This window comes from Aspergillus terreus, genomic scaffold, assembly GCF_000149615.1.
Source record: "Aspergillus terreus NIH2624 scaffold_3 genomic scaffold, whole genome shotgun sequence".
Taxonomy (NCBI): Eukaryota; Fungi; Ascomycota; class Eurotiomycetes; order Eurotiales; family Aspergillaceae; genus Aspergillus; species Aspergillus terreus.
The window spans coordinates 945,998-973,002 of record NT_165926.1 but is presented as its reverse complement, the minus strand read 5'-3'; the positions used below and the strand labels follow the sequence as shown (position 1 = coordinate 973,002).

At 53.7% G+C, this 27,005-nt stretch overlaps 10 protein-coding genes across 10 annotated transcripts; 4 read left to right on the top strand and 6 right to left on the bottom strand.

Annotated features, from left to right (window-relative positions):
• Nucleotides 1–92: 92 nt before the first annotated feature.
• ATEG_02234 (glycerol-3-phosphate dehydrogenase family protein) lies at nucleotides 93–1,432 on the bottom strand (the record flags this gene model as incomplete). The annotated part of the gene is made up of 3 exons (XM_001211412.1): nucleotides 93–166; nucleotides 219–1,336; nucleotides 1,386–1,432. 3 exons carry the CDS (start codon nucleotides 1,430–1,432, stop codon nucleotides 93–95), a joined length of 1,239 nt encoding a protein of 412 aa, XP_001211412.1.
• A 1,103-nt stretch (nucleotides 1,433–2,535) lies between these two features.
• On the top strand, nucleotides 2,536–3,548 carry ATEG_02233 (mitochondrial fission process 1 family protein; the record flags this gene model as incomplete). The annotated part of the gene is made up of 2 exons (XM_001211411.1): nucleotides 2,536–3,123; nucleotides 3,192–3,548. 2 exons carry the CDS (start codon nucleotides 2,536–2,538, stop codon nucleotides 3,546–3,548), a joined length of 945 nt encoding a protein of 314 aa, XP_001211411.1.
• A 596-nt stretch (nucleotides 3,549–4,144) lies between these two features.
• ATEG_02232 (putative mucin family signaling protein Msb2) lies at nucleotides 4,145–6,679 on the bottom strand (the record flags this gene model as incomplete). Its single annotated transcript, XM_001211410.1, has 1 exon — nucleotides 4,145–6,679. The coding sequence occupies one exon, from the start codon at nucleotides 6,677–6,679 to the stop codon at nucleotides 4,145–4,147; it is 2,535 nt and encodes an 844-aa protein (XP_001211410.1).
• Nucleotides 6,680–9,809: 3,130 nt separating this feature from the next.
• Nucleotides 9,810–10,333, bottom strand: ATEG_02231 (protein mmf2, mitochondrial precursor; the record flags this gene model as incomplete). The annotated part of the gene is made up of 3 exons (XM_001211409.1): nucleotides 9,810–9,899; nucleotides 9,964–10,113; nucleotides 10,172–10,333. 3 exons carry the CDS (start codon nucleotides 10,331–10,333, stop codon nucleotides 9,810–9,812), a joined length of 402 nt encoding a protein of 133 aa, XP_001211409.1.
• Nucleotides 10,334–10,833: 500 nt separating this feature from the next.
• Nucleotides 10,834–11,957, top strand: ATEG_02230 (uncharacterized protein; the record flags this gene model as incomplete). Its single annotated transcript, XM_001211408.1, has 3 exons — nucleotides 10,834–11,384; nucleotides 11,441–11,586; nucleotides 11,629–11,957. The coding sequence occupies 3 exons, from the start codon at nucleotides 10,834–10,836 to the stop codon at nucleotides 11,955–11,957; spliced, it is 1,026 nt and encodes a 341-aa protein (XP_001211408.1).
• A 913-nt stretch (nucleotides 11,958–12,870) lies between these two features.
• ATEG_02229 (uncharacterized protein) lies at nucleotides 12,871–14,885 on the bottom strand (the record flags this gene model as incomplete). The annotated part of the gene is made up of 2 exons (XM_001211407.1): nucleotides 12,871–12,890; nucleotides 13,001–14,885. The coding sequence occupies 2 exons, from the start codon at nucleotides 14,883–14,885 to the stop codon at nucleotides 12,871–12,873; spliced, it is 1,905 nt and encodes a 634-aa protein (XP_001211407.1).
• A 381-nt stretch (nucleotides 14,886–15,266) lies between these two features.
• Nucleotides 15,267–17,267, bottom strand: ATEG_02228 (ESCRT-II subunit protein VPS36; the record flags this gene model as incomplete). The annotated part of the gene is made up of 3 exons (XM_001211406.1): nucleotides 15,267–16,898; nucleotides 16,953–17,088; nucleotides 17,167–17,267. The coding sequence occupies 3 exons, from the start codon at nucleotides 17,265–17,267 to the stop codon at nucleotides 15,267–15,269; spliced, it is 1,869 nt and encodes a 622-aa protein (XP_001211406.1).
• Nucleotides 17,268–17,783: 516 nt separating this feature from the next.
• ATEG_02227 (SAC3/GANP domain protein) lies at nucleotides 17,784–19,445 on the top strand (the record flags this gene model as incomplete). Its single annotated transcript, XM_001211405.1, has 3 exons — nucleotides 17,784–17,856; nucleotides 17,917–19,171; nucleotides 19,229–19,445. 3 exons carry the CDS (start codon nucleotides 17,784–17,786, stop codon nucleotides 19,443–19,445), a joined length of 1,545 nt encoding a protein of 514 aa, XP_001211405.1.
• A 2,103-nt stretch (nucleotides 19,446–21,548) lies between these two features.
• On the top strand, nucleotides 21,549–22,834 carry ATEG_02226 (uncharacterized protein; the record flags this gene model as incomplete). The annotated part of the gene is made up of 2 exons (XM_001211404.1): nucleotides 21,549–22,663; nucleotides 22,804–22,834. 2 exons carry the CDS (start codon nucleotides 21,549–21,551, stop codon nucleotides 22,832–22,834), a joined length of 1,146 nt encoding a protein of 381 aa, XP_001211404.1.
• Nucleotides 22,835–23,552: 718 nt separating this feature from the next.
• On the bottom strand, nucleotides 23,553–26,741 carry ATEG_02225 (ferric reductase family protein; the record flags this gene model as incomplete). The annotated part of the gene is made up of 6 exons (XM_001211403.1): nucleotides 23,553–24,664; nucleotides 24,710–24,759; nucleotides 25,081–25,194; nucleotides 25,365–26,315; nucleotides 26,360–26,458; nucleotides 26,521–26,741. The coding sequence occupies 6 exons, from the start codon at nucleotides 26,739–26,741 to the stop codon at nucleotides 23,553–23,555; spliced, it is 2,547 nt and encodes an 848-aa protein (XP_001211403.1).
• Nucleotides 26,742–27,005: the final 264 nt, after the last annotated feature.

Here is a 27,005-nt window from a genome sequence, read left to right as displayed (position 1 = left end):
GCAACTATGATCAACATCATTACAGCATCCATTCATCTAATGCCATCTCATGACTGGGCAAATCAACTTCATCACACAAAATAATACACCATCTAGTCTATCTTCTTTCTTTGGCGCTTCAGCAAATCCGGTAAATCCTCCACCTTGGCCGATCCCTCCAGAATCCCTACTCAGTCAGCATCATCCAAACCTATACTCGGCAGCAGGCAGCAACTCACCATGAATCGCCGTAAACAGCGGAAACTTTTCCGTCATCCCATGTTTCGACAGAAACTCCCACACCGCATGCGCCGTCGACGTGCCCTGCAGCTTCTGCCCATTCAACTCATTACGCTCAATCTCCTCGACACTCACCCCCTTCTCGACAGCCCGACACGCAGACCGATAGTTCCGCCCGGCCGCGCACGACGCCACCAAATCCGCAATCCCCGCACTCTCCTCAGTAAAGGTGCGCTCGTCCACCGACTCGGGGAACCACATGCGCCCGAAACGGATCATCTCCAGCACGCCGCAGCGGATGACGGCGGCCTTGGTGTTCTCGCCCCAGCCCATGCCGGCGACGAACCCCGCGGCCAGGGCAACAATGTTCTTCAGCGCGCCGCCGAGGGCCACGCCCGCGACGTCCGAGACCACGTGCACCTGGAAGTAGGGGCGCTCGAACAGCGCAGTGAGTAGATGCGCGTCGACGTGCGGGTAGCTCTGCGGGACGTGGTGCAGGCGCACGCTCGTGGGCTGCGACTTGACCTGGCGCTGCTCGTCGATGCGGATGAGGTTGTGGGTGTCGTGCGGCGAGCCGTCGGGCTGCACCAGGTCCATGGGCGGCGGGTGGTAGCCGATGGTAGTTTCGCAGAAGCGCTCGGCGGCGACTTCGGGGGCGATGTTGGCGCCCGACAGCGCGCCGCAGTAGATGGCCAGGTGCTCCATGATCATCTCGGAGAAGAGCGTGACGGTGCCTTCGGTCACGTCGACGCCCTTGGTGCAGGAGATGGCGCGCGCGTAGGGCAGGTGGTGACCCTTGATCTGGTCGAGGGTCTTGGCGAGGAATTGGTGCGGGAGGTTGAAGATGAGGAGAGTGGCGCCCTGGACGGTGGACGGGAGGTCCGGGCTGGCGATGAGGTTGGACGGGAGAGTGATGTCCGGGAGGTACTTGACGTTCTCGTGGACGGTGTTGATGACGTGGGTGAGCTTGTGCGGGCCGTCGCCGAGCTGGGCGTGGTGTTTGGAGTCGCTGGGGATGTCGATGTCCTCTTCGAACACCCACATGGGGACGTCTTTTTCAAAGAGATCCGGATGGGCGGCGGTATTTTCGGCGACAATCTTGCCGATCGTCGAGCCCCTGGGCTGTTAGAGAGTAGAGAGGTAGCTCAGGTAGGAGAGGGGCGTACCAATTGCCGGAGCCGATGATGGCGACTTTGTGCTTTTGGTCTGGCATTGTGTTTTGTTTCTGGTATATACAAAGAGCAGCTGTAAATAGTGTGAGATCTGCAGTGTTAGTTAGATGGTGGAGGTTGAGATTATATCTAGATCTAGATATCTGACTTACGTGACTAGGACGTCATCGCGGTGTTTGCATATTGAATGCGGTCATGGCGGAGAAACCGGATTCGCAGATGCATATTGCGCATCCTGTCAGGATGGTACCTGCTCGACAGGGCCAATGTTGAGGAAGGTGAAGTACCACCATCTGTGTCTATCGAGTATAAACAGTATATGATGATCCCGATCGGGTTAGCTGACAGGAGACATGCAGCACGTGACTCTCCGGATCTGCCCGAATCACGTGCACCCGGAAGAGACTCACGGGATTCATCAGTCAGTCTGGGGTAGGAGTAGACACAGTAGATACGAGTATAGACAGAAGAGGGAAGTATAAGAGAGTAGGGAAGAGGAGATGGCGATGATGATGTAGCCAAAGCATATCTCCCTCGCCAAAATGGATCCCCGTCAGATGAACAGCCTCTGCGCAAATCACCGCATCTGACGGGGGCTGAACCTCGGGGGAAGTATTCTCTTCCCTGGCGCAGCTTTAGTCTTACCCCGGCTATGCATGGCCGGCCACGGCGAGACGGAGACGGAGACGGGGCCGGGTGTCGTGTGCGATCGCTGAGTACAATAATATTAATTAATATATTATATAGTGGAATGATCCTTTTTTCTGCTGTTGGCTCTGATCTCATCCCATATCCTCAGCCACCCCTGGGGCCTTTCCTACAGGTACCTAGTAGTACAACGATACTATCTTACATTTACCAGAGACATACTCTACCGACCTTATTCAGACATCAAATTCAGACATCGGACCAGACGAAACAAGAATATCAGAATGTTCGGGGGTTCTCACCACCACGACGCCCCCGTGGACCAGCCCATCGCGCCCGAGCAGCTGCCTCCCCAGCTGCAGCGCATGGTGGACCGCGATGACAGCTTCTATGACGATATCTACTCGCCTTAGTACATCTCCCTTCCCTTCCCTTTTTCCCCACCATTCCCCCATCTCACAACAACACCTTCATCAACACCTCAAATCAATCCACCATGGCAGAAAACCCCCCTACTAACCCCTCTAGCTCCGTCGACTCAACTGAAACCCCCTACCGCTACGCCGGCTACGCCAACCGCCTCCGCACCATCCTCCTCTCCGCCCACCGCTACGTCGCCTACACCTCGGACATCGGCGAGTCCTTCCGCCCCGTCGCCCACCCCTACCTCGTGCGCTCCGCCTACGCCATCTCCTGGTCCTACCTGATCGGCGATGTCGTCCACGAGGGCTACAAGGCCTACCTGCGCAACCGGCGGGTTCTCGCCCCCCCCTGCGACGCCTACAAGGACGCCTCCAACGTCGCCCTGGGCATGGTCACCGGCAACCTCTCGGGCCCGCTCACCTCCGCCTCCCCCGCCGCATCATCGGCCGTCACGACGGACAAAGATACCCTCACCCCCTGGCCCACCACCCGCATCCCGCTGGCTGAAGACTACCGCATGGTGATGGCCAAGCGCGCCGTGTTCCAGAGCGTCGCCAGCATGGGTCTGCCCGCCCTCACCATCCACTCCGTCGTCAAGTACTCCGGCCGCATGCTGAAGAACTCCAAGATGGTGTTTTTCCGCACCTGGGCGCCTATCGGTGTATGTTCCTCCCCCATTCCTGTGTCCTTGCCTCTTGAGGGAAATGCTAATGCGTGATGGTGCTGCAGCTCGGCCTTAGTGTCGTCCCCTTCCTCCCCTACATCTTCGACGAGCCCGTCGAGGAGGCCGTCGAGTGGGTCTTCCGCACCGGTCTGCGCGCCTATGCTGGCGAAGACGCCGTCCGGCCCCTCCCGCAGCCGGCCCACGCCGCCGACGAGGATGCCACCTCGCTCAGCCATCTGCTGCATGTCCAGCGCGAACAGGGGCATCCGGCGGACGCTACGGCCACCTCCGCCACGCTGTCGTGGGAGGAGTACAAGGAGGAGCGGCGGCGGGCCAAGGAGCAGCGCAGGCACCAGCGCGAAACCGATGGGCGGGGTGGTATATTGGCCATGTTGGGGCTGGAGAAGAAGAAAAACGAGTAACGTCTTTTTCTTTTCTTTCTCTCGACTCGACTCTTTTCCTTTATTCACGGTCTCATCTCCATGTATATACATCATAGCGTTCATCCACTTACATCTACAATTCACCAATCATACTCCGTACTCATGCAGCGCATGTATTCGCTCTACTAAATACATCTGTACAAACAACCACACAAAAGGCCAGTAAGTTATCGCAGGACATCACTCGTCACAGATACACCTACCGCCCAACCATTAGAGGGAACATGTAAAGGAGGTCCGAAATGACGAGGGATGAGGGAAAGATGGGAGAGCGAGTCAAAAATTGTAAAATAATGATTGCGGTGTGGGCGAGGTTCTGCTCTGTGTCACCATCAAGGAAAGTAAGAAGAGAAGGCAATGTCAACACCAAACATATGGGGAATAAGAAAAAAAAGAAAATGGAAATATGTGAGAAAGAAATGAAAATGGTAAATGAGACACGTCCGCCGACGTAATATCCAAATTGAATACAGATAGAATGAAGTCACCCAAAGGCAGTTTGCCTTTGGTTAGCCGTTTCGTTTTCGCCCCTATGTTCCCGGGTTAGTCAACCCATCTTTCGATTTTGTACATGCTCAGTTCCATCCGAGCGAGTTCTCCGCCATGACCGGCGCGCTGATCATCTGCGTGCGGGCGCTGCCGCGGCTGTTCTGGCTGTTGCGAGAGAGCCGTCCACCAGTGGCGAACACAGATCCGGCCCCGGGGCCTTCGCTCATCTGCTCCACGGTGGAGCTGGAGCGCTGGTGTCCCTGGCGCTTCTTGCGGTAACGACGCGCAACCCAGAACATACCGGCACCGTACGCCGCAGCACCGGCCACGACACCAACACCAATGCCCACCGAGCTGGCGCGGGCGGGCGAGCTGTTGCTGGCTCCGGCGTCCGAGTTGTCCGAGTTGTCATCGCTCGTATCCTTGCCGTTGGAGTTGGAACTCGATCCACCGCTGGAAGAAGAGCCGCCCGACGACGAGCCAGACTCGCCCACAAGAAGAGGAATCGACGGATCGATCATCGAGAAGAGCGTCTTCACAGACTCATTGGGCTGCTCATACAGGCGCGAGATCGGGTTATGAAGCATCTGACGCAGGGTATCCACCTGGTCGGTGGGGATGTATGCCAGAGCCACGGTCGCAATGTAGCCGGTCGTGGCCGAGTTGTCATACGGCTGGATGGCGAACATGGACACCTGCTTGCTGAGCACCGAGAGCGCATACTCCAGACCTTGAGGGACGTAGAGGAAGATCTGCGACGACGACAAGGTGGTCGTGGCCACGAAGCTGTACCGAAGCTTGTCGTTGAAACCGATCTGGATCAGGGTGGAGTCGGCAGGGATATTGGGAAGGCCGCCACCAGGGGAGATAGATCCAGGTAGCTGCGTGGGCGCGCTGGTCGCCGTGGCGGTGGCATGGGTAGCCGTTTCTGTCGTCGCCGGGCTGGGAGGCTGCACGAGAATGGTCGACGGGATCCAGTCATTTGACTCGCTAGTGCTGGTGCTGGTGCTAGTGGTCGAAGTCTCCGGTGCCTTGGTCGTCTCGGGCTGCTGGGTGGTGGTAGGCGCTTCGGTGCTGCTGCTGGAAGCGGGCTTGCTGGTGGAAATCGGCGTGGCCGTGGGCTTGCTGGTGGGAGCTCCAGACCCCGAAGGCAGGGCGGTGGAGCCGATCGGGCCACCGGTCGAGCCCGCGGGTGACGTGGTCGGGATCACACCTCCACTCGTCGCCGTGGGAACACTGGGACTGATCGTAGAGAGCGCAGGACTAGTGGTCGGTCCCTTTGAGCCAGAGCCTGGAATCAGGGGAACCGATCCCGTAGGCAGGGGAAGACCGGTCGTAGGCGCAGGGAGACTAGTCGGCGTGCCTGTCAAACCCCAGAGGCTGCTCCAGGTGTCTCCCAGATCCAGGCCAGAAGAAGAAGATGGAGTCGTCTCGGGGACGCTGACAGAAATGCTGGTGGGCTCCACGGTTCCAGTGCTGTTATTCGGGCCAGCGCTGGATACAGTGGCGTTGGCACCGGAGGGAGCGTTGGAGGGGGCGCTGGTACTCGTACTCGAGGCCGTCTCGGTAGTGTTACCCTGGCCGGTCAGGCCACCCACAAGAGATGAGACCGCACCGTCGACACCGCCGAGTAAACCAGAAGACGAGGCGGTCGGGGACGCGGAAGACTCAGTGGAGGAGGCGCTGGTGCTCGTACTCGAGGCCGTCTCGGTAGTGTTACCCTGGCCGGTCAGGCCACCCAAGAGAGACGAAACCGCACCGTCGACACCGCCGAGTAAACCAGAAGACGAGGCGGTCGGGGACGCGGTAGACTCAGTGGAGGAGGCCTTGTCAGTGGCCTTGTCGGTCGAGGAGGCCCCGTTGGTTGAAGAGGCCTTTTCGGTAGTCTTGTCAGTGGACGAGGCCGTGGCTTGGCCCTTCTGGGAAGCCGCACCACTGGTGGAAGTCGCATCGGCAGAAGCAGCCGCCTGCGAGCCAGGCTTGTTATCGGTACTGGTGGTGGAATCGGTAGGGCTGGTAACACCGGGGACGGTGGAGGTGGAGCTCGAAGAGGCGCCAAAGAGGCTGGACCAGATGTTGCCAAGCTCATCGCCCAGGCCCTCAGAGCTGGTCGCGGTTGACTTGGCGGAGGAAGATTCCGATTCCGAGTTGGATGTCGCAGTCGGCTGGGGGGCGGTGTTCTCGGCGGGCTCCTTCGACTCGGCGGTGGTTGTCGCGGTGGTCGTCGCGGAGGCCGCAGGAGGTTTTTTGTCCGAAGTGACGGTCTGACTGGTCACCGTCTGAGCTCCAGAGGTGCTCGGAACGCTCCCCGTCAAGGTGTGCGTCACGCCGTTGGGATCGATGGAAAGCGTAACGGGGATGACGACGACGGGAGGCGACGGTTCATTGTGAGTGGTGGTTTCTCCCTCACGGCCCAAGGATTGCAGAAACGATTCGAGCGGGCCCGACGCGGTTCGAGAGAAGAGATCGGACGAAGGCTTGTAGTTAATCTGGCGCTTGAGGTGCTTGGGGATGAATCGCGGCTTGACGGCCTGTCCATTGGCAGAGGCCTCGGCTGTTACCAGCTCGAGCCCGCCGAGGGACAAGAAAGCCGCGAGCCAGGTTGCTGTTGACGGGATCATGATGAGCGTGAAAAGAGCGTTAAACTTGGCGCAAACGAGCGATTAAGTATCGAAGTATCGAGGGAGAATCGCAAGTGCATGAATTCGGTGGCTGGCGTGTGGGTGGTAGATGCGGCGGGGGTAACCTGTCCGGCCTTCTTTTTTCCACCTATTTCTTTTCTGTTTTGTTTTTTTCAAAATCCGACTTCTTAATTGATCGACAATTGAGACGACGGAATATCCAGAGCGAGCGAGTGGACGACGGTCGACGAAGCTTCACGATGGATAAGCGGTAAACAATGAGTTGAAAGAGCGGCAGGGGTTGACGAGCAAGCCCCTTTGTTGTTTGATGGATATATTTTCAGAAACAAGCACAGTAACGAGCGTGGGTGGCGTAAGGAGCGAACGACGAGATCTGAAAGGAAAGCGAGGTGTCAAAACTGGGACGAAGGGGGGTGGGATGGGGAGGCTGATATCGAAGTGTACCTGAAGCGCGACCGTGGGAGAGAGAGGGGGCGGTGGAGGGACGCAAGGAGAGTGAGTCCTAGCGAGTAAATTGTCCGGTCCCGACGGGTCGTTGACGTGGAAAGGAGATGCAATTAAGACGCCAACGACAGCACCAAGATGCGAAACATCCGATGGAAGAAGAGATGGGAAAGGAATGACAGGGAGGGAAGAGGAGAAGAAGAGAGTAAGAGAGCGAGAGAGTGAAAGAGAGAGAGAAATGAGTAGGGAGATGCTAAACTAAAAAAAGGTTGGGTGGGTGAAAGGGGGAAAAGGAGGGGCCCCGTACGGTATGGTGACGGCGGTATCACCACGCACCTTATCACACGGGGGGAGCTGACCCACTATGGCGTATTTATCGGTAATGATACGGTTTTGTGTACCCTTTGACTGCTATGATGAACACCGCGACGTGGCTGACTGCATGTCACTACCAAGTATCCAGGTACGTAGGTAAGGTACCTAGAAGATAGATGCATCTTTCTCTTTATGGGGACTTCCAGAGATATCAGGGCATCAGCAAATGGACCAATGTTCAGTCATTTTGTACGACATATGGTTGTACGGAGTACACATATCCACCAGACCATGGTGGAGGCCCGGTCTCCAGACAAGGACTAAACAAAATTAACCAACTAGTCCAGCGACTTACTCCGTAGGCAGTAAGGCTGGTTACCTCACAAGGGACGGAAGAATCCTCCTCGCTAACAAAGACTGATCCAGCTGTTTCCACGCACACCGATGGACTCGATTGTCTCCGCTGCGCTCTGATGGACGGAGTAGTGCAAAGTCTAGACGGTGGTGTACTAATTCGGATCGACAGTCTCGCCATTGAACTTTCTGACGGAAGTCTATTGATACCTGAACATTCATGATTGCAACATACGTGAAGACACCAGAGCTACGAGATGATCTACCGGCTGCCTCAATAAAGTCTCTTACGGGGTTCAATTCATATCTACAAGGCTTGCACCGTCATACCCAGCCCCAATCCATCAGCATGAGGGAAACCAGATTAATTTCTCTGCCGATCAGTTGGACCGCACTGCACATCGCAATTCCCGCAGGAGCTTCTGCGCTGGAGCAAAATCCCCGTCTAGATTCCCGGCCTAGACCGACGGCGTCGTTTAGCGTGGATTTCTGGCCCGCGGTGGAGAGTGCGTGGTGATACGAGATGCTCTGCGGCTTCACCCGTTCTCGCCCAGTTCCATTGCAGTTCTCAACATCAATATAAACATATCACGGCAGTAAGGATGATGGTTCTGCTACAGGAATGTCAGCCTAAGAACCTGGGCTCTATCCAGGCGCAAGAAAAATCTGGTTTCTCGGCTGTCCAGACCGCCGTCCCCCATGCAAGTTACACGGACATCGCCCACTTGTCTCACCATCACCACTGCCACCATCCCCTTCCCCATCGTCAACTCCGACCAGCCCGTGAGACTTGCGGCCGTCTATTTTCTTAGCCACCGACGCTATTGCCTCGCCTGGAGGGATTGCTTAGAACGGCACTTCGCCGACGACTAGCCCGGATAGTGCTAGTACGCTCTTCACCAAGAGCAGGCTGAAGACTACTCTTAGGTAACCCAGCATAATCACCTCAAAACAAATGAAGCCACGTGCCTTTATCCTCTCATTCTTGGTTCTTTCCATACCGAAGACCGCTTCCTGACTTCACCCTGACGTCCCAGGAATGCCGAACCGGCCACTCGTCCCCGTCAACATCCACACCCGTCAAGGCTGAAACCGTCCTCAATTTCCATCCCTTGTGTCTCAGCAACGTCTGTCGGCCAGAAAAGGCCAGAAACGTGGGACAGGAATTCAGCATTGTCCCCTGACAAGCGAGCGTGCGCCTTGCATGCCAAGTGCACTGGTCGATTCCGTCCGGAGAATGTCAGGACAAGGCAGCCGACATTATCCGGTCAGGCCTTGCTTGCCTGATGGACGTATCGCAGGACGCCCTGATCGACAGTCCATGCATCGCATTCCGATGTCAGAGCGTTCTGCGTTCTTGCATCCGCAGCATCCATCTAATATCAAGGAACGGGTACTCCGTATTTATAGTGTTGATGCCGTGCACATAAGAATGATAGCTGATCGTAACCAGAGCCAGAGAGACTATGGCTCGTCCCACCGGAAGCTCATCTCCCTCCATCCAATCTGGAGGACAACCAGACTCCGGGAAAATTACGCTATTCCTGTTCCTGACAGCCCGGACCCATGGCTATCCGTGGTTCCATTCGTTAATAGTCCTCCAGTTTCGGGTATGGCGTGGCCGATCCACACAGCTGACACATCAACCTGCATAACTGTACACGTCATGCATAGTCATTATTGCCTTTGAATACCACTCACTACTCAGCGTCCGTTTACTGATGGAAGAGTGCAGTCGTAGAGTATATGGAGGTTGGGTATCAAAATGCTTAAGATTGGGTATATCCGCGTACAAACTACGTTACTCCATAAGTGCTATATTGACTCATCGACCCGATATATATTTACCAAGACATCATGTACAACTCACCTAGCATGAATAGAACCCAGATACAAGTCTATGTACACCATCCCCAAATGATCATCTCACTATATCCATTGTACTACTTACCATACCAAGTACATAAGATCTCAATCCGCACCAGCAACCAACAGCCTACAGACGAGCCCTAGTCACAGCAGCCGTACACTCAATCTCCACATCCGTCCCCATGGGCAGCGTCTTGGCCGCAACACACGTCCGCGCCTAACAGCGTCAGCACATCAAGCATCCCAGACAGCTCAACAAACCAAGAGAACAGAGCACATACTGGCTTCGGATCTGGAAAAGTCGCAGCATACACCTCGTTGACCTTGCCGAAATCGGCCATGTCCGCCAGGAAGATGTTCACCTTGACCACATCCTTAAGACTGGAACCGGCAGATTCGAGCACCGCGCTGAGGTTGCGCAGGATTTGTTTCTGCCCCAGTCAGTGAGGTTACAAAACAGGATAGACATGACCGCCCGCAGTTACGTACCGTGCGCTCCTGGATCGGGCCCTCGACCATCTTCCCCGTGCTGGGGTTGACGCCCACTTGACCGGAGCAGAAGACTAGGTCGCCGGACACGATGGCCTGGGAGAGGAAGGGAGGCGGCAGGGGCGCATTATCGGTGCGGACGGGGACACGGGAGGGAGCCATTTGGTTTGAGGATTAGGATGATGGTTGGTGAGGATAGAATGGGATGGGAATGTGTCATATTTATCGTGGGGGTGGTTGAAGCGGGGAGAAGAGCCCCACTGGCATGACTAAGATATAGATCTGTTGACAGACATCAAGTAGATATAGACATAGATATAGATTTACCTGTTGATTTTTCTTGTTAATTTACTACTATATACTCAATGTAGTCTAGATATAGTCCAGTATGGTACGAAGGAACTGCTTGGCTATTAACAAAGGACCTTTGTATAGAGCAGTCATCTTCACCTCCAATTATAGAATGTATAAGAATCTAGAAACAGATTCAATGCTGTCTGTATACCGTGCAGAAACCGAATAATATTGGGTGCTCAGTACCAAGGCCTTCCTCATGCCCTCATTCATCACAGCACCAGACAGCATTCACTGCCATCTTCCCCCACCACCACCACACTCCCACCTCTTCAACCGATACTCTCTCCAGCCTCTCACAGCCCAAAATGTCAGGACCAGCTTCTCCTCGGTCTACTACCCTCTCAAGCATGCAGAATCCACGCGAACCTGCAACCTCACCACCCTCACCTCAGACAAAAACCGTCAATATCCAAGTCCACGGCCTCAGAGCACACTACTTCCTCAACCGGCCTCCGGAAGACCTCGTCCCAGCTCGCTACCTCCGCAAGGCCGACAGATCGCGTAAGGCCCCGGCATTCCTTCTATATCACAGTACTGACCCTGTAGCTGTTGTCCAACGCGCCCCATGGATCTTCCGAGCCTCCAAAACCCTCCACAACGCTGACGTCAAACACTGGTCCAAGGTCGACATCCGCTTCCGCGGCGTATTCCAAACGCTGGAGAAGGTGCCCTCGTTCCGCGCAGGCCTGTACGAGGACGACCACGGGCGTCTCAATGACGGCGACGAACCACCGCCGGACTTCCACGACGCTGCGGGCGCCCAGGGACTCGTCATCTACGCTCTCCTGCATGAGATCCTGACCATGATAGATATCCGGCGCGAGGCCGAATCCCACAAGTCGTTCTTCTGTCTTTGGTATGCCCATCCCTTCAACATCCCAAACTCCCACTCACTCACAATGCCATATATAGCCCGCGCCTCTTCAGTCTGAACCTGGAGTACTGGACCGGCTACCAAGAGAGACACAAAGACGGCCCCCGCACCGCCGGACTCGTCACGCTGACCGTCCACCCAGAGCAGCACGTCGTCCGCGCCGTCTTCCCCGTGTCGACGGTACGTACGTTCCCCGCGTGGCCACCGCACCCGCTAACCGCACCAGACCACCCGCGTTGGCGTCTCCCTCGAGTCCGCCCTGCAGGACAAGTTCAAGCTCCTCCTCGCACAGTTCCTCCTCCACATCCACCGTCTCCACCCGCCCGGCGACAAGATCCCCGACCAGGAGGTCTACCTGCTCGGGCTGCACGGATCCAGACTGCATCTGCTCCGCGGCATCTTCCCGGGCCACAAGACGTCCCGGCTGTGGAGCGGGCGGCACATACCCTCGCCAACGGGGCTGTCAGCATCGGCCGACGAAGAGGCGGTCGAGATAACGGCGCAGATGGAGCCGGGACGCCCCGCCGAGCGGTTCTACTCCAAGACGAACCTTGAGCGCTTCATGCAGCGCGTGGACTGGTTGAGGCTGTCGGCGTGCGATAATGAGCCTGATCCGCGCGTGTTCCGTGTGCTGGGCAGCCGGGAGTATGATCTGTGGGTTGCGGAGGACTTTCGCGCGGCGATGAAGCTGCTCGTGGGGTTGTTCTTGTATCTGATGAGTGGGCGCGCGCGATGTGGCGTGCTGCAGGATATGTTTGAGATGTTCCCATATGATGAGGAGGATGAGCCTGAGTCTGAGGGCGAGGCGAGCAAGGAAAAGGAGAAGGCGGCCCGGGAGGAGAAGCAGATTGTCCAGAAGGAGCGAGAGCTGGAGGAACGGGAGCGGCAGAAGCGCGAGGTGGATCGCGAGAGGTTCTGGACGAGAGAGGCCATGCGCGGCTCTGTGAATGACCGCATTGCTGGGTTGCGGGATTCCCGCCAGCCGTGGTGGGATTGGGTGTGGGAGGACAAGAACGATGATGGTCACAGGGATGATGCGGATGTTATCTTTAGAGGGGCGTGATGAGTGCTTACATTCGTCTGTCTAGGAGGAAGCTAGAGCGGATCAAGTTGGGATTTTTCTTTCTACAGTCGAGAGGAGAGACATGTGTCCAGTACAAAGTCCGCAAGAGAGGTAATTAGAGAGACAATTTAGGATCGATGACCACTCTCTTCACGCTCGCGTTGTCGTCGTTCGGACTCAAATTCGGTGAATCCGTCGATGCCCCGGCCATCTTGGCCTCCTGTTCGGAAATACTCAACGACGACACCGATCGCGTAGCATGTTGCTGCTGTTGCTGCACCGCTGATAAACATTCTTCGAACCGTTCTGCCGAATCTTGATTCATTCTTGGTAGATTCGCTCTGGGTAGAGTGTTCATCGGAGGACTTCCCGGAAGCAGACGACGGATTCGGTGGACTTGCTCCTTCACTCATAGGCTCTCTTATCTTTTCAATTTCATTTAATAGAGACTCATCCCTAAGGTTGGCATCGAATTCTTGCATATCCGAAGGAGCGCTAGGTGTGCTTCCTCTTCGGAATACGAGAACATCTCCACTGCCAGAGACAATCTCGTAACCATCAGCGTGCATCTTCGAGATATACGGCATGAATTTGGCCGGATTGTTCAGCAGAGGGAGGACTTCTGCTGGGTGGAACGACTCATTCGTGGCGCGTGTGGAGGAACCGGTCTCTGCGTGCGTCATTTGGAAGGTCGACGGATCATAGGCAAGGACATGGTAGATTTCAGGAGTTGCGGTAGGGTTTGCAGACATTCCATTTGCGGCGTTGACTTGGTCCATATTTGGCGAAGAGTGTGTAGCTTCGTCATGGACTGGTGGTTGCGAAACCGTGGAATCTTCCCCAGATTTCAGGCTTGACTCGGTTGTGGACTCAGGGCTGGGAGACTCAGGTGCGGATTCCTTAGCAGGCTCATGTGCCTGATAATGTTGGAACCTGCTCCGAATGGTCTGAGCATCTAGCTCGCCCGCAGGGTCTGCATGTGAATCGAATGACTCGTCGAGAGCTTCCCGCCGGGTACGCTTTTGATCCTCGGTATTCTGTTCCGGAGCTCTCGAGTCGTATGTCGAACGGATGTCACTAGCGCTCAAAAGATCCAAGTCTTCCGCTCTGTCTTTGTCGGGTACGGGGTCCGAATACCATGAAGGCGTGGATGTTGCGCTTGTAGCTTTCTCGACGGACTGAGAACTCGAAACTGGCCGTCGGAAGCTGTCCTTTGGGTTATCTATGCTGTCATCTTGTTTGATGGCATTCTGCGCTTCCTGTGACACACGAGTCTCAAACACGTTGCCCTCAACCCCAGTTTTAGCATATGCGATTTCGTTCTTGGACTGGAGCATCCCATTCGTGTTCGTTCCGGAAGGATACTTTGATTTGGGCGTATCTTCGCTGGGCATATTGTCATTCATTTTCAGAGGTTCTGTAGTATGGTCCGAGTCCTTCGCATTGATGGAGCTTATATCTCCATCTTCATGTATCAGGCGACCGGATACATTTCCAACTTCTCCCATGCCGTCGTTGATATTGGGTCTGCTGTCGGCTTCCACCGAGTCTTGGGCGCTGCCGCCTGCCTCCTGTACAGGAGAAAGATAGCCCACTCGTCTAGACTCGGACTTGGAGCTCCTGGTTGTGGATTGTTTTCCATTCGCATCATTCAGATCCTTCTCCAGTTCAATGGAACCATGTCCCGGCTTTCTCGGACTCATGCGACCACTAATGGGATCGAATTCAAAGTCATTCCTATCAATATCTGTCGAGGCGCGTGAAGTAGCATCCTCCTTGGTGTGGTCAACCGAAGTTTCATTCTCTCTCCGAGCAGATGGCTTCGTCGGAGTCGTCCGAGCGGTAGTATCCATTGGCCGTGGTTCCGCTGTCTTATCAAAACTTTTGTCAAACCCAAAGACAGACCGACACATGGAGGCAAGGGTGCTCTCCATCTTATCGAATGTGCTCCACGGCTCCAATCTCCTCCCGAACAAAGCTCCATACGGATCCGCCTCGATTTCTTTCTTGATCTGCTCGATCCGTCGCTGTGTCCGGGCCCGTTCGGCCTCCCAGAAGTCTTCCCCAGGGGGCCGCCCATTGCGAAAGCCTGGGAAGCTCGATTTGGAGCGGCCCCAGCCCCATCCTTGGATCCACCAGGGGTGGTGGTGATGTTCGTGGTCGTGCATTGCGCGTGGTCGCCATGGGAGGTGGGTTGCTCTGCTGCGGAATTTGGAGAGACATATGCGATGGTATTTCTCCATTCGACGCTTTGCGTGGTCGTTGATGCTGCCGTGTTTATGGTGCGAGCATCGCCATAGGCTGCGGCACTGGGCTGGAGCCCCCATCCATAGCTTGGGAGAGCGGGAGGGGACAAGATGCGGTCGGGCCATTGATAGGGGATCCGCGCATTTGACGGTCCCGATTTTCGAGATTGTCATGACGAAGGATGTATTGGAGAGGTTGTAAGTGGCTGGATGAGGATGGCGGTCCTAGGGATGAGCTGTCGACCGGATTCGGGCGGTCCACCGCTATGCTGGTCACATCCCAGGCTTTGGCGATGAGGTGAGTAGATTGAGCTAAGCTATAAAGAGTACTGTATATTGGAGATGGTGATTATTTCGCAATATATAAGATAAACCGACCGAGAGCTGGCAGAGTACGGATGAACTCGAGTAGTGGAGTAGATAAGAAGCTGGAGAAGCTCCGGCGGATCATCGCGGGGTCAGCTGAAGGTGGATCTTGCAGCCTGAGGCACCACAACAGTTACTCAGCACAACCATCCATGCAAATGTATTTAGGTACTATCGTATATACAAAGCCTAAAGACTCAGAGCCGAAACGCCCAAGTCAGTAACGGCTGGTTGCTCAATACTAGAGGTAATAAAGTTGTTCCAAAACCTCAGGCCCTCAATGCCCTCTTCGCGACAGAGTATACCCCGGTCCTCGGCCATTTCCAGCTCCTCTGCGGCCACGCCAACACTCCATTTGAATCGCTGCGCCGCTTCCTGTGCACTGATCGCGCGGCCATACAGACGCCAGTCCCATGGCACGGGCTCTGCAGGAGGAACCTGTCGCAGCTCCTCCATCCACTTCTGGATTTCTCGGATGGTCTTCTCGTCGTTCCAATCGTATCTCTGAACGACTAGAAGCCCACTCTTGAACCGCCGTAGACGGACGGGTAGCTTCAATTTTTCCCACAATTCTGCTGCGCGCTGGAAATCGGAAGGACTCACAAGCTCCACTCCATTCCGGGATCGGTTGAAAATGGCCCAGAGATCGATCAGGCTCATGATGCCACCCTCCTTTTGCAGAATTCCCTTCCTGTCATCGGTTAGATACTCAGCGAGGTTTCTCGAGAGCTCAGATAGGTATAAATTTTCGGCACCAGATCCAAGCATGTCTTTCGTCGTGACCATTCCAAGGGCTTCTGCAGACTGCGAGAGGACCGCACTCGCCTCTGTGGAGCGATCATCGCTAGCCATCCCCGACTCCCTTGCGAGAGTCTCTGCAAGTGCGACGATCTGCTTGGCCGACGCCATGAGGGCCTCGAGGTCCTCGAACGCATTTCCAATCACGAATTCGGCATTCTTGCGTGCCTCGAGTCCTCGTTGCTCAAGCCCGGCAATTCCAACAGCGGTAGGCCGAGTCGTCTGGGAGGCACTGCCATTGACGGGAGCAGCACCGGACAAGCCAGTAGATGAGGAGGAGTGTGAAGGCTGTTGCGGTACGGGTGGGGCGTCATAAAGGAGCCACTTCCTTTGGATCAACGCACCTTTCAACCGTTCATGGAAAGTTTTCTCCCCGCCACCACGAAAGGATAGTTTTATACTGTCTTTGATCTCCGTGTTTTTGATTGTATCCTGCTGGAATATAGGAGCCGGAGATTCGGAGCGATCTTGATTGGGAGTTCCAAGGGGGTTTACGCTTGTTAGAGATGCTCCGCACATCTCGCATTCGAGAAGGGAAGGGTGGTTGACAAAGGTACATCGGGGACATGAAATAGAAGCGTTGCGTTGCGAAGGAGTCGAAGTGGGTGTGCCATTGTTTTGCGGAAGAGCTTCAGCCTCAGGCAGAGGGATAGTGTTTGTAGAAGTGCCCTCGCGACTGGCTGCGGCGGATATAGCAGCCTTGAGAACAGTGGTGAACGGAGGCTTTATACCGCATGCTAGACAAGGTGGGAGATTTGTTGACGCAGTGGCCGTAGAGGGATCGAAGTTGGAGGGTACAGGATTCGAGAAAGAGCAGATGGGACATATCCAGGTGGCATTTACAAGCTGAGATTGCTTGAACTGCGGGACGGAAGTCTGAGGGAGCGGAGACTGTGATCTTGTCGCCGAAAGACCTGGTGCCTGGGACCGCGCTGGACTACCACCCGTACTTCTGGACTTGAGGTTGTTTTTGGGAGGTTTGGGGTATATGGTGAGCTTGGGGGAGGATTTCAAGAAACCAGCCTGTTTCAAATCAGTCATCAAGCGCACTAAGACGAAGAATATGTCAATGCATACTTGGTACTCCACTCTATCAATGTCCTTCAAGTCGATGGCAACCGAGTGCTTGCGGGGTTCGTCCACCGCGACATAGCAGACTCGGTGGGACGTCAAGTAGGCATGGCCATCTTGGTAATTTGGGATCTTATACTTCCTAAAGTTCCAAATAATATTGTCAGCACGGCTGGACGAGAGGTGATATCTGGCGTAGAGACGAAGGCGGACCACTTACCCTTCGTACAACCCCACGGCATCCTGGACGAAGAGGAGAGTCTCATCAGGCAACAGAGAAGGCCGGAGCGCAGTGGTCAGATCCAAGGGCTTGAAAAACATCTAGGAGACTTCACCGGCATTCTCTCCACCATATGCGACTGGGAAGAGACGAGGCGCGAGCTGTCATGCGACATCATGAGTTCATTCCGTTCATCACTTCGCGGCGGACCTGGCGTCGCTGACGTAAGAGGGGGAGGCCGATAGCTACGGGCGGCGATGAAAACCCACTGCGCAGTAAGAAATTCTCCGCCACTGTCCCGAGTGGGCATAAGCGAGTTTTGTCTCCCCAAAGGCATCGTCTCTCACCTCCACCTCCCCCATATATACTGTATCCTTATTCCTTCACATCTCTTGTGTCCGAGTTAACAGTCATCTGCACCATATAGTCGACTGCGATTTTCATTTTCTTGTCTTTCCACGTGTGACCTACCCAACCGTGCCTTGTGTAGGAAACGATGCCCTGACTGTCTCCTCGATTCAGCAATCAAGCCGTAGTCTATACCACTTCAAATCTCACTTCTCTTTCATTTCTCTCCTTCCTTCTCTTGTTTTTCCTCGTTGCGAATCTCGTTCAGAATGAGTTCCAGCATTCCCCCGTGGCGTGCCACGGCGTCGGCGACGACCACTACATCCCCCTATCCTGGCCATGGTTTGTCCACCTCCCTACCTGTCGAGCCACGTCCAAATGGCGCTAACATTTTACCTACAGCTGCCCCAGCGTATATCCCCGTTCAAGCTCGCCGTAGCTTATCCCATAACACCTCGACCAACTCCACCCCTGCCTCGGCACCCTCGCAAACATCTACCGCCCAAGCGGCCGCCCGCAAACGAGTAGCCTGGCCGGACCCCGTCCGGCTGTACGTTCAACGAAGTTTCGCTCCCGAGAACCAAGTCGCCTCGGTCAGCCGAGAGGAGATGGAAACGAAATTAAAGTCGGTCATTACCGATGCTGCAGAGAAAGATATGCTTGACAAAATCAACTGGGAGTCCTTACCCTTGCCACAGGTCATGGTCCAGAATGACCGCAACAAGATCTTGGCCAGCCCCAATGTGTCCTCGTGGGGCGCTTCGACTGCAGCCTTCCGAAGATCTGACTCAGACGAGTTCTCGAAGAAGAGGAAATCGGCTGAATACCAAGACGAGCCATCCAGTTGTCCGCCATGGAGACAAACTAACAAACATAATGCTTTTGAAGATCGAATCACTTATGCCCCCACAGACAAACGACAGCGGCTAGACCAGAAGAATCTAAGTAAGTCCAAAGCTAATCTGGAAATGCGGAGGAAACGTTTCGAGGAACCTCGGTCCAGATATGGGTCTTCGCCATCTTCGCGCGGTGAATCGCCGGCTCCCAGCGCGAACCAAGGGCCTGTTGTCGGGAGATGCCAGGATCTGGAGAAGAACTACTTCCGTCTGACCTCAGCACCCAATCCGGATACTGTCCGGCCTCTTCCGGTATTGGTCAAGACTTTGGACCTGCTGAAGAAGAAATGGAAAAAGGACAACAACTACGGCTACATCTGTGATCAGTTCAAATCGTTACGGCAAGACCTGACCGTTCAGCACATCCGGAACGAGTTTACTGTCAACGTTTATGAGATCCATGCCCGCATTGCCCTGGAGAAAGGAGATCTTGGTGAGTATAATCAGTGTCAGACTCAGCTGCGAGCACTGTACGCACAACAACTTGGAGGGCATCCGACGGAATTCAGGGCGTATCGTATTCTCTATTTCATTCACACCCGCAATTGGACGGCTATGAACGACGCGCTGGCCGATCTAACCGCAGCAGACAAGCGTGATCCTGCTGTGAAGCATGCTCTGGATGTTCGGTCAGCCCTTGCCCTTGGGAACTACCATCGTTTCTTCCAGCTTTACTTGGACACGCCGAACATGGGAGCTTACCTGATGGATATGTTTGTGGACCGGGAACGCCTTTCTGCTCTCGCGGCCATCTGTAAAGCGTAAGCTATCATTCCTCATTTTGTTCGTTACGGGTATACTAACCCCTTCTGGTATAGGTACAAACCCGATGTAAAAATTCGGTTCATCACGGAAGAACTTGGCTTTGAGTCCGACGAGCAGAGCGCCCGTTTCATTCTGGATCACACCTCAGAGGATTTGCTCCTGGAGAAAGACGGAGCTGTGAGGCTGGTAACTTCACTGAAAGCTGCCCAATTGTTTGAGGGAGCCAAAGCGGAGGCTCATCGGGTCGTGGATATCAAGGGGCAGATCTAAGGTCTGGTGCACCTTGAATCTGCCTTCACATACTTGACGGTGGTCAGTGACCACCCCTCGTACATCTACTGCATTTCCTTTTCTCTTTCGAGTCGCTTTGGTTTTTTCTCCCCGTTTCTTCTACGTTGTTTTCGGCATCCCGGCGTTATACATGTTCTTTCGACAGCTTACGGAGTTTGATACCCACCTTGACTTCAAAAGCATTGGTGGTACTTGGTTTCAAGGCGAGCTAGCATGGTGGACTGGTTGGTAGGTGACGTGCAGTTTGATGTTTATCTTACTATTAAATACGAACCTGAACTTTCCCATTATATTGACATATCTATAATATCCAAGTGAATACCAGTGGAGTGGAAATAAAAAGATTAGAAGTTAGGTAGGTTACCTAGCTAGATTCAATACACCAACACAAGGCCTTCTTGGCAGAAGGAGCGGTCTCGTCACCCTATCCTGCTTCATTGGTGAAGCGCCCGCATAGATAATCACTTGAACGCTTCAAGATTGAATACTCCTTGTAGGTATACATATACACACCCTGTCTCTCAACCACCTCCCACTCCTGATTTCAATTTTCTCTCTGCTTCCCATGAACTTCTCCTTCAGCTCAAGCTTGTCTCTTCAATCATCCAACAGCTCGTTCCTTTCTTATTGTCAACCAAAACGACCATTATGCTACCAAAATAGATTACGCGTTTAGTGGTATGTAGGGTGGAATTTATGGCTACAAGGTAGTCTTATAGTTTGACCCGACCTGAGAAACCCGCCATATATACAGCATACGCCCTTTTTGAGTACTTTAGCACTGCCTGGTGGCGGAATGGCCTTTTGGTTTCACATATCTGTGTCATGCCTGGCAGTCATCATCGCATGACTGGGGAGAGCCACTTCTACGAAGACATTAGCGATCGGATCTGCCATTACTGCCATAATTGTGGCATCCTGTCACCAACTGTCCTGTCCAGGAAGCTTCTTATGTCTTGTTCGTCAGGAACAACTCTACTGGGTGAGCATTGGCTAATAATAATTTTGAATAGGGAAGAAGGCTATACAGCCTCAACATGCCCTTGAACACGATACGAGGACAAGGGTGTGTCGATTTGAGACAAGGTCTGAACCATACCATACCGATTATGGTGATTATTTTGGCTAATATAATAGAAAGCCACGGAGCTAGGTACCCTCCTTGAATCCGCATCGCCAACATGTGGAATCAAGACATATTCGGAATATGATTCTAGCTCCCAGCACTGGGCGCGGCAGCCGCGTCATATGTCGTCGGCCTAAAAATGATCCCAGGCAGCTGAACCTTCTCCTCAATCTCAGAGGACACAGTCATCTACAGTCGGTCCCAAAACTGATATCCTCTGGAATTAACAGACCATTGCGTCACTAGAACAGTGCCAAGGCAGTCAGAAGTGCTTATGGTGTGCTATAGGGCTGTTTTATCAGGTTAACATCTTTCCACAGGAACGGACATTCGCGCTGACAGGGCAGCACACGCGTGCAAAAATCAGAAATTGACACTGGAATATATGGAGTATCCGTATCTTGTCCTATCCAGACACCCGGGGGGCGGGGGCGGGCGGATACCACAAGAGCGTTAAGATACCCAGATCTCTAGGATATGTCGGGGAGGATGCTGGAGATTAGGTACTTGGTATTGGAACTATATGACGTGTGGATTGAGAAGGATATGTCAACCAAAATGGTCTGGGTAACCCACTTAGTGGTATGTAAGGTGTAATATATGGCTGTAGATGTGGTTTGACAGTGTGTATATGATAAATAAGCAGAAGATGCCGGAGCCTCAGGCCTCTCACCTGCCTGTTTAGGCCGAGCGCTTTGCCTGCTTCCTCTAAAGGTAGTACAGAGGACCTCACCCATCCATTATCTATCAATCTGATTACCTCTTGAGCTTTGCTTCTTTCTTTCCCCTTGACAGAAAATAATGATGGCGTTGTAGATTATACCATGGTACTTCATAGTGACCTCATCTTTTGCTACCTGGAATGAGTCAAAGTCACGCACTTTTAACTTATCAACTCCCCACCAACTTCTACAACCAACACATTCAACCTGCGCTCCAATATCCTGCGCTCCAACATGGCGATACCACCTTCTTCTCTGGGCTCGCTTGGAAAGCTCCCAGCAGAACTCCGGCTACCCATTTGGGCGGATGTCATATCGTCGCGACAGCCTGCAGTCCTACGAGCAAGCCGTGCCATCTACGAAGAAATCGTGCATGAGCTCAATGATGTCCTTGAATACACCCTCTTTCCTGATTACAAACGCCCATGGCTCAGGCTACATTCTCCTCGGACAGGATTGACATTGGACATCACCAGACGCGATGGAAAGAAGATACGAAAGAGGCTTTGGCAACTTCCATACAATAACACTGTCCTGTCCATACATCTTATGGCGCCAAACCCCAAGAAGCCAGGCGAGATCGCTTTGCTATGGCAGAAGGCACACGATCTCGTGGGCATACTGAACCGTGCAAAATACCACAGGGCGCATGTCGTGCTCGTGTTTCGGGAGACTGAAGGACGCTTCTGGCAAAAGGACAACACACCCACCGAGAGTATACAACATCCGGGTGATCCACGACCGGATTATTTCATCGCATTTCTGCCGTTCTGTCGTCTGAGCAGAGTAAGAAAGATCGAAGTGGTGAGAGTAACACCAGAGGGCCAGAGAGTCCCGATTCGTTGGCGTTTTGTCAAGTACGGATGTGACTTCATCATGAATGACGGCTACAAAAACTATAATGATTCAGACTACAGCCGAAAACCGAAATACCAACGCATCGCTCGAGCCTTTGACGATGTTGATCGGATGCTGGCCGGAACTGACTTCTTCCTGGATACGGCGTTAGACTTACTCCCTGGACACACGGCCGCCATGCTCCGGCTTGACCGATTTGCGCGCTGGTTCACGACAAGTGACCCAGATGACTCGCCATACCAACGGCGGTGTCTCCTGACTATCCGAGAATATCCCCACGTGGTTGATACCTATGATCCGCGGCTTCGGAGGATGGCTGAAAGACGTGATGCCTTCGAGGTTTTCTATTTTGCTGTCGCTGGTGCCAAAAACAGCATCGCTGTCCGGTGCAATCGAAAAGATTGGTATACCGCATATCCCAATGGGATTGACATCCTCACCCGCGAGCGAATTAACTCAGAAAAAAGCCGCGTCCTCCCTCGAAAGAGATGGTTTGAGCCGCCAGGGTATTATTATGAATTCGCCAGAGACATCGATTCTTTTCTTCTCATCCAACGGGGAGATTTCAAGGCGAGAAGAAGAGTTCACTATCTCAGGACCAGAATGGACTGGTGTAACAACTGTGCGCTAGCTGGATTCAGAACGGGATGCTGGTATTGTGAGGCATATAAGCAACCTCTTCCCTATATCACTTACTGTGCTCTCGGAATGGAAACCCCAGCAGATTTTGAACCACCTCGCCTTGGCTGTATCTGCGAGGTCGATTAAAACAGACACCAATACTCCGAACCATTGGACTCTACCGGATAGAAATGATGGGAATATTCGACTTTTCTAGCTTATGATGTTAGCATTGCTAGATGGTGATTGGAGTAGGCAGACTTATATCTGAACGCGGCTCGATTGTGTACATCTCGATGACCGCTCATCATTCCTATGCAACTCTAGTTTGTATTTTTTTTATTTTTTATTTTTATTTTTACTTTTATTTTCAAAACCACACTGAATGACGCCCGTTGTACTGTGAAACGACACAGTGTTTGTGAATACCAGCCTGAAGAACTAGATCGCCACCATGCGACATAGTTCTGGATTTACAGTACAAGTGAAGAAGAGGTTGGTTCGTGAGACTTAGCTGCCATGCTCATTAGAGCCGTTGCAGCAGGGGCAGAGAACATAGACTACAGGTTCTGGTTCAAGTATGTACATAAGAGCTCATCTTCGCTTCGTCCTCGTAACCATCGAGGACTACTGGACCCCAGCACCACGTTGAGGTGCGAGCTCATCGCTGGGGATAAGTAGGGGCGTATATTGCAAGATATAATACGTGGTCACACGTGGGAATACGCACCTCTACTCACTTACCTGGTTTGGGCCCCCCTAGTCCTCCGAGGCCTCTTCCGTACGAGGCCTCTTGGCTCGTCGCGCCTTCTTCTGCGCCTTCGCTGCCATCGCCTCCTCCTTCTCTGTCAATTTATCCTTCGCCTTTCGAACCCCCTGCAGGGCTCCCTCCAGGGCTCGGCGACCAGCTCCAGGGTTCTTGTCGTAGATGGCCTTCAGCTCCTCATGCAGATTCCGTAGAATTACTGAGTCCGTTGCATCTCCAAAGGCCGCAAGGAATGGCTGACGGGGGCTAGCCGTTTTGTTGTCCTCAATCCCGTGGGTACCGCCGTCCGGGTCAGGAGATCCAGAGGCACTCCGTTTCCGTGGGCAGTAAGGAATCAGATCCGACATACTAGACCGCGTACGGGTCAGGTACGGGGTATGGGGCTTCCGATCCTCCGGTGTCCGGGATATTGATTGCAGCTGAGCATGAAAGGCGCCGCCTTGGAACGCTTGGGCGCGTTCTGGAGTGGTCGCACTTCGCAGGTCCGGGAAGGTGTCGGCAGACTGACGATGGGCCTCCGTCCGGTCGTCCTTGTGTCTGGGTGCTTGCCTACCTTGACTTGCCTCGTAAAAGCGAATGATCCGCTGCCAGGTGGAATAGTAGTGACGAAACTGCGAGTCTGGCAAAATCTGTTGGAGGGAATCCAGGTCAACGTGAAGGAACTCGGTCCAACGGCGCGGGTCCTTTTCCGCTCCAACTTTTGCGTGGCAGACTTCGTTTCGTTTACTATACACCAAGATTGCCAGTTTTGCCATTTCCAGGTCCACCTCGTAGCCCTGTTGTTGAAGATGCTCGACAGCATCTTCCAGGGCTTTGGTGTTGCTTCGGGCTTCTGGCGAAGAGTACTGAGACTCTTCGGTTAGCTTGTCACGAAACCGAGCGACCCTACCGTCAATGGCAGACTTCCGAGCAGGGCTCGATTCAGCCTCTCTGAGTCGGTTCCATAGTCTACCTGCGTAGTCGCCGAGCCGATGAAGGAAGTGGTACCGGCGTACACTCTCCGCGGAATCCTCGTAGATATCTTCTGGCTCATCTTCGATGAGCCAGTCGATACCTGGACCCCACCAGGTGCTGCCAGCTGCAGGGGGAGTGGCGTCGGGGTGTTCTAGTGTCATATCAGCCATGGTCATATCCAGGGAGGCCAACTTACCGTCTGTAGATTGGGAATCATGGGTAGAACCCGCGGTTTCCACCTCGTCGCTGAGTACATGTCAGTCTAGCCATACAAGACCTATCCGCCAAAAGGGACCACATACACCGGTGTCGACATAATCGCGCCAACAAAAAAGGGGGGCAGGAGTATCAAAGAGAAGAAAAAAAGTGTCGGGAAGCTTGCTAGGCCAAAAAAAGGGAAAATGTGATAGCTGGGTACGAAGCTGAGAGGAAGAAGAGAGGAAACAGAGCCAGAAGGGAGAACACCCCCGTATACACCAGTCTCAATGTGAACACGGAAGGCACAGTTGGATAGGATCTCTCATGGCAACGCTTTTGCTACTGAAAGAGGAAACCATGAAGCCATACCATGATGCAATAGTACCGCGTACGGCAGCCACCACACATTGTGCCATGCGGAAGAAGAGGGTGAATGATACAATAGCTACCTGATAGACTTTTTGGAAAGTTCCCTTAGTTTTGCTTTACCTAGGAAGGTCTATTTCGACAAAATACTGATGAGAATTGTATAAGGCAAAAGGCCATCGAGATGTACACATCTAGACGCGGCCAGTTATGGATGTGTCTGTTCTAGACCATCACCATCTACTAATGTTAGCCTAATAAGCTTGAAGTGATGGACAAGAACTTACGAAAATGGCTCCGTGTGCAGATATACTTCCTCGACAGTGTCACCCAAAACCCTCCTCTGTGCCTCAGCCGCCGCATTTCGCACATCATGCAGCATAGATGCCGAGCCGCAGACATAGATACCTACTCTCTTGTTCCCACCGGCTGTAGTAGCAGCTGCGACAATTGCAGGTAGGTTGGGCCGCTGGGCCTTCTGTATCTCACCCTTCTCGGAACCGCTGTTGTCCAACGGGACAGGCGCAACATCTTCTGCACCTTTGGCTCCGTCGCTGTCCGCAGGAATCGCTGCACATGTACTCCCTGTGTCGTCCATAGTAACATGGATGGACGTGGTGACACGGTCTGCAGACACCTTATACTTGGCCATCATCCTCTCGATCTCACTGTAGTACCACTCTGCCACTGCCTCAGATCGCGTCGCATACACTACCTGGATCGTTCCGTTCCGAACGCCAGCGCGCATAGTGGCCTCCACCATGCCGAGTGAAAAGCCACCGCCAGAACCACCTGATACAACCACCACCGTATCGAACCGAGTAGCTTCAGGACTAGATTCCTTCGGTACACCGCCATACGGGCCCTCGAGGAGGACAGTCTTTGAAGCACCCGGGTGTTGGCTCGCTATCTTTGCCAGTCGTGCGGTGAATCCGCCCCGCGGTTTGATATAGAAGACCATTTCACATGGCTTCCCGCTCTGCTCGGGGTCATGCGAGACAGAGCAGATAGTGAACGGGTGAGCAGTCAGACAGTGCAAGCCGAGTTGTGGGGTGAGAAATCGGATGAATACATGCTGACCTGGCGTCCAGGTCATCAGGGTGGGTATGCGGATGCGGACTAGCCCGCATGGAAGAAGATCAAGGATCGCTTTGTGGCGGCCATGGATCAGGTATGTGCGAATCTGAGATATGGACAGACTGAGGATATAGATTGCCCCGGCGGCGATGAAGTAGTCCCTTCGCTTGTTAGTGGGGGATGCTCGGAGGGGAGATGGACGTACCATGAAGACAGGCGGAAGTCGCAGTGGAAGAAAAAGAATAGGATGAAAAGCAGCGCCGCGAGGAAGTGGGTTGCTTTGAAGAATTCGTAGAATCGGTTTCTAGAAAGTCAATATTGTGTCTTTGAATGTACGTAGGTAGGTGCTATATTAAGGGGACGCACCGAATCGCAGGTAGAGACATCACGGTCAGATAGGCCTGCGGTATGAGGGCCGCCACGCCTGTCCAGTACGTGACGCTCGTGTTCCACTGCTTGACCATGTCTCCCTTGTCAATGTGGTAGATGATAAAGGGGAATGTGTGCACCAAAGCCAGGACGAACATGGCATAGCTAGTCCAGTGGTGGAAGACCTGCAGCTTTTCGTGCGGCACGCCGGTCAACATGGAGATGAGGTTTGCCTTTGCGCCGAGCGCTCTGCAGTCGTTAGCCGGAGGCTGTCTGCCTAACTTCTATGGCGATAAGGTTACGAACAAGACAAACGGCAACAGCGCAAGCGCCATCCATCCTGCGCGCGTTGCAATGGGCGGGCTACTCCCGTAAGACACGGTGTCGGTGTTGGGCCAGTAGTATGGCTTCGGACCGAGTGTCATTGCTGAGCTGTTAGTCCCGTACAAGTAGGAAATATTGCGTAGATCATACCGAAAAAG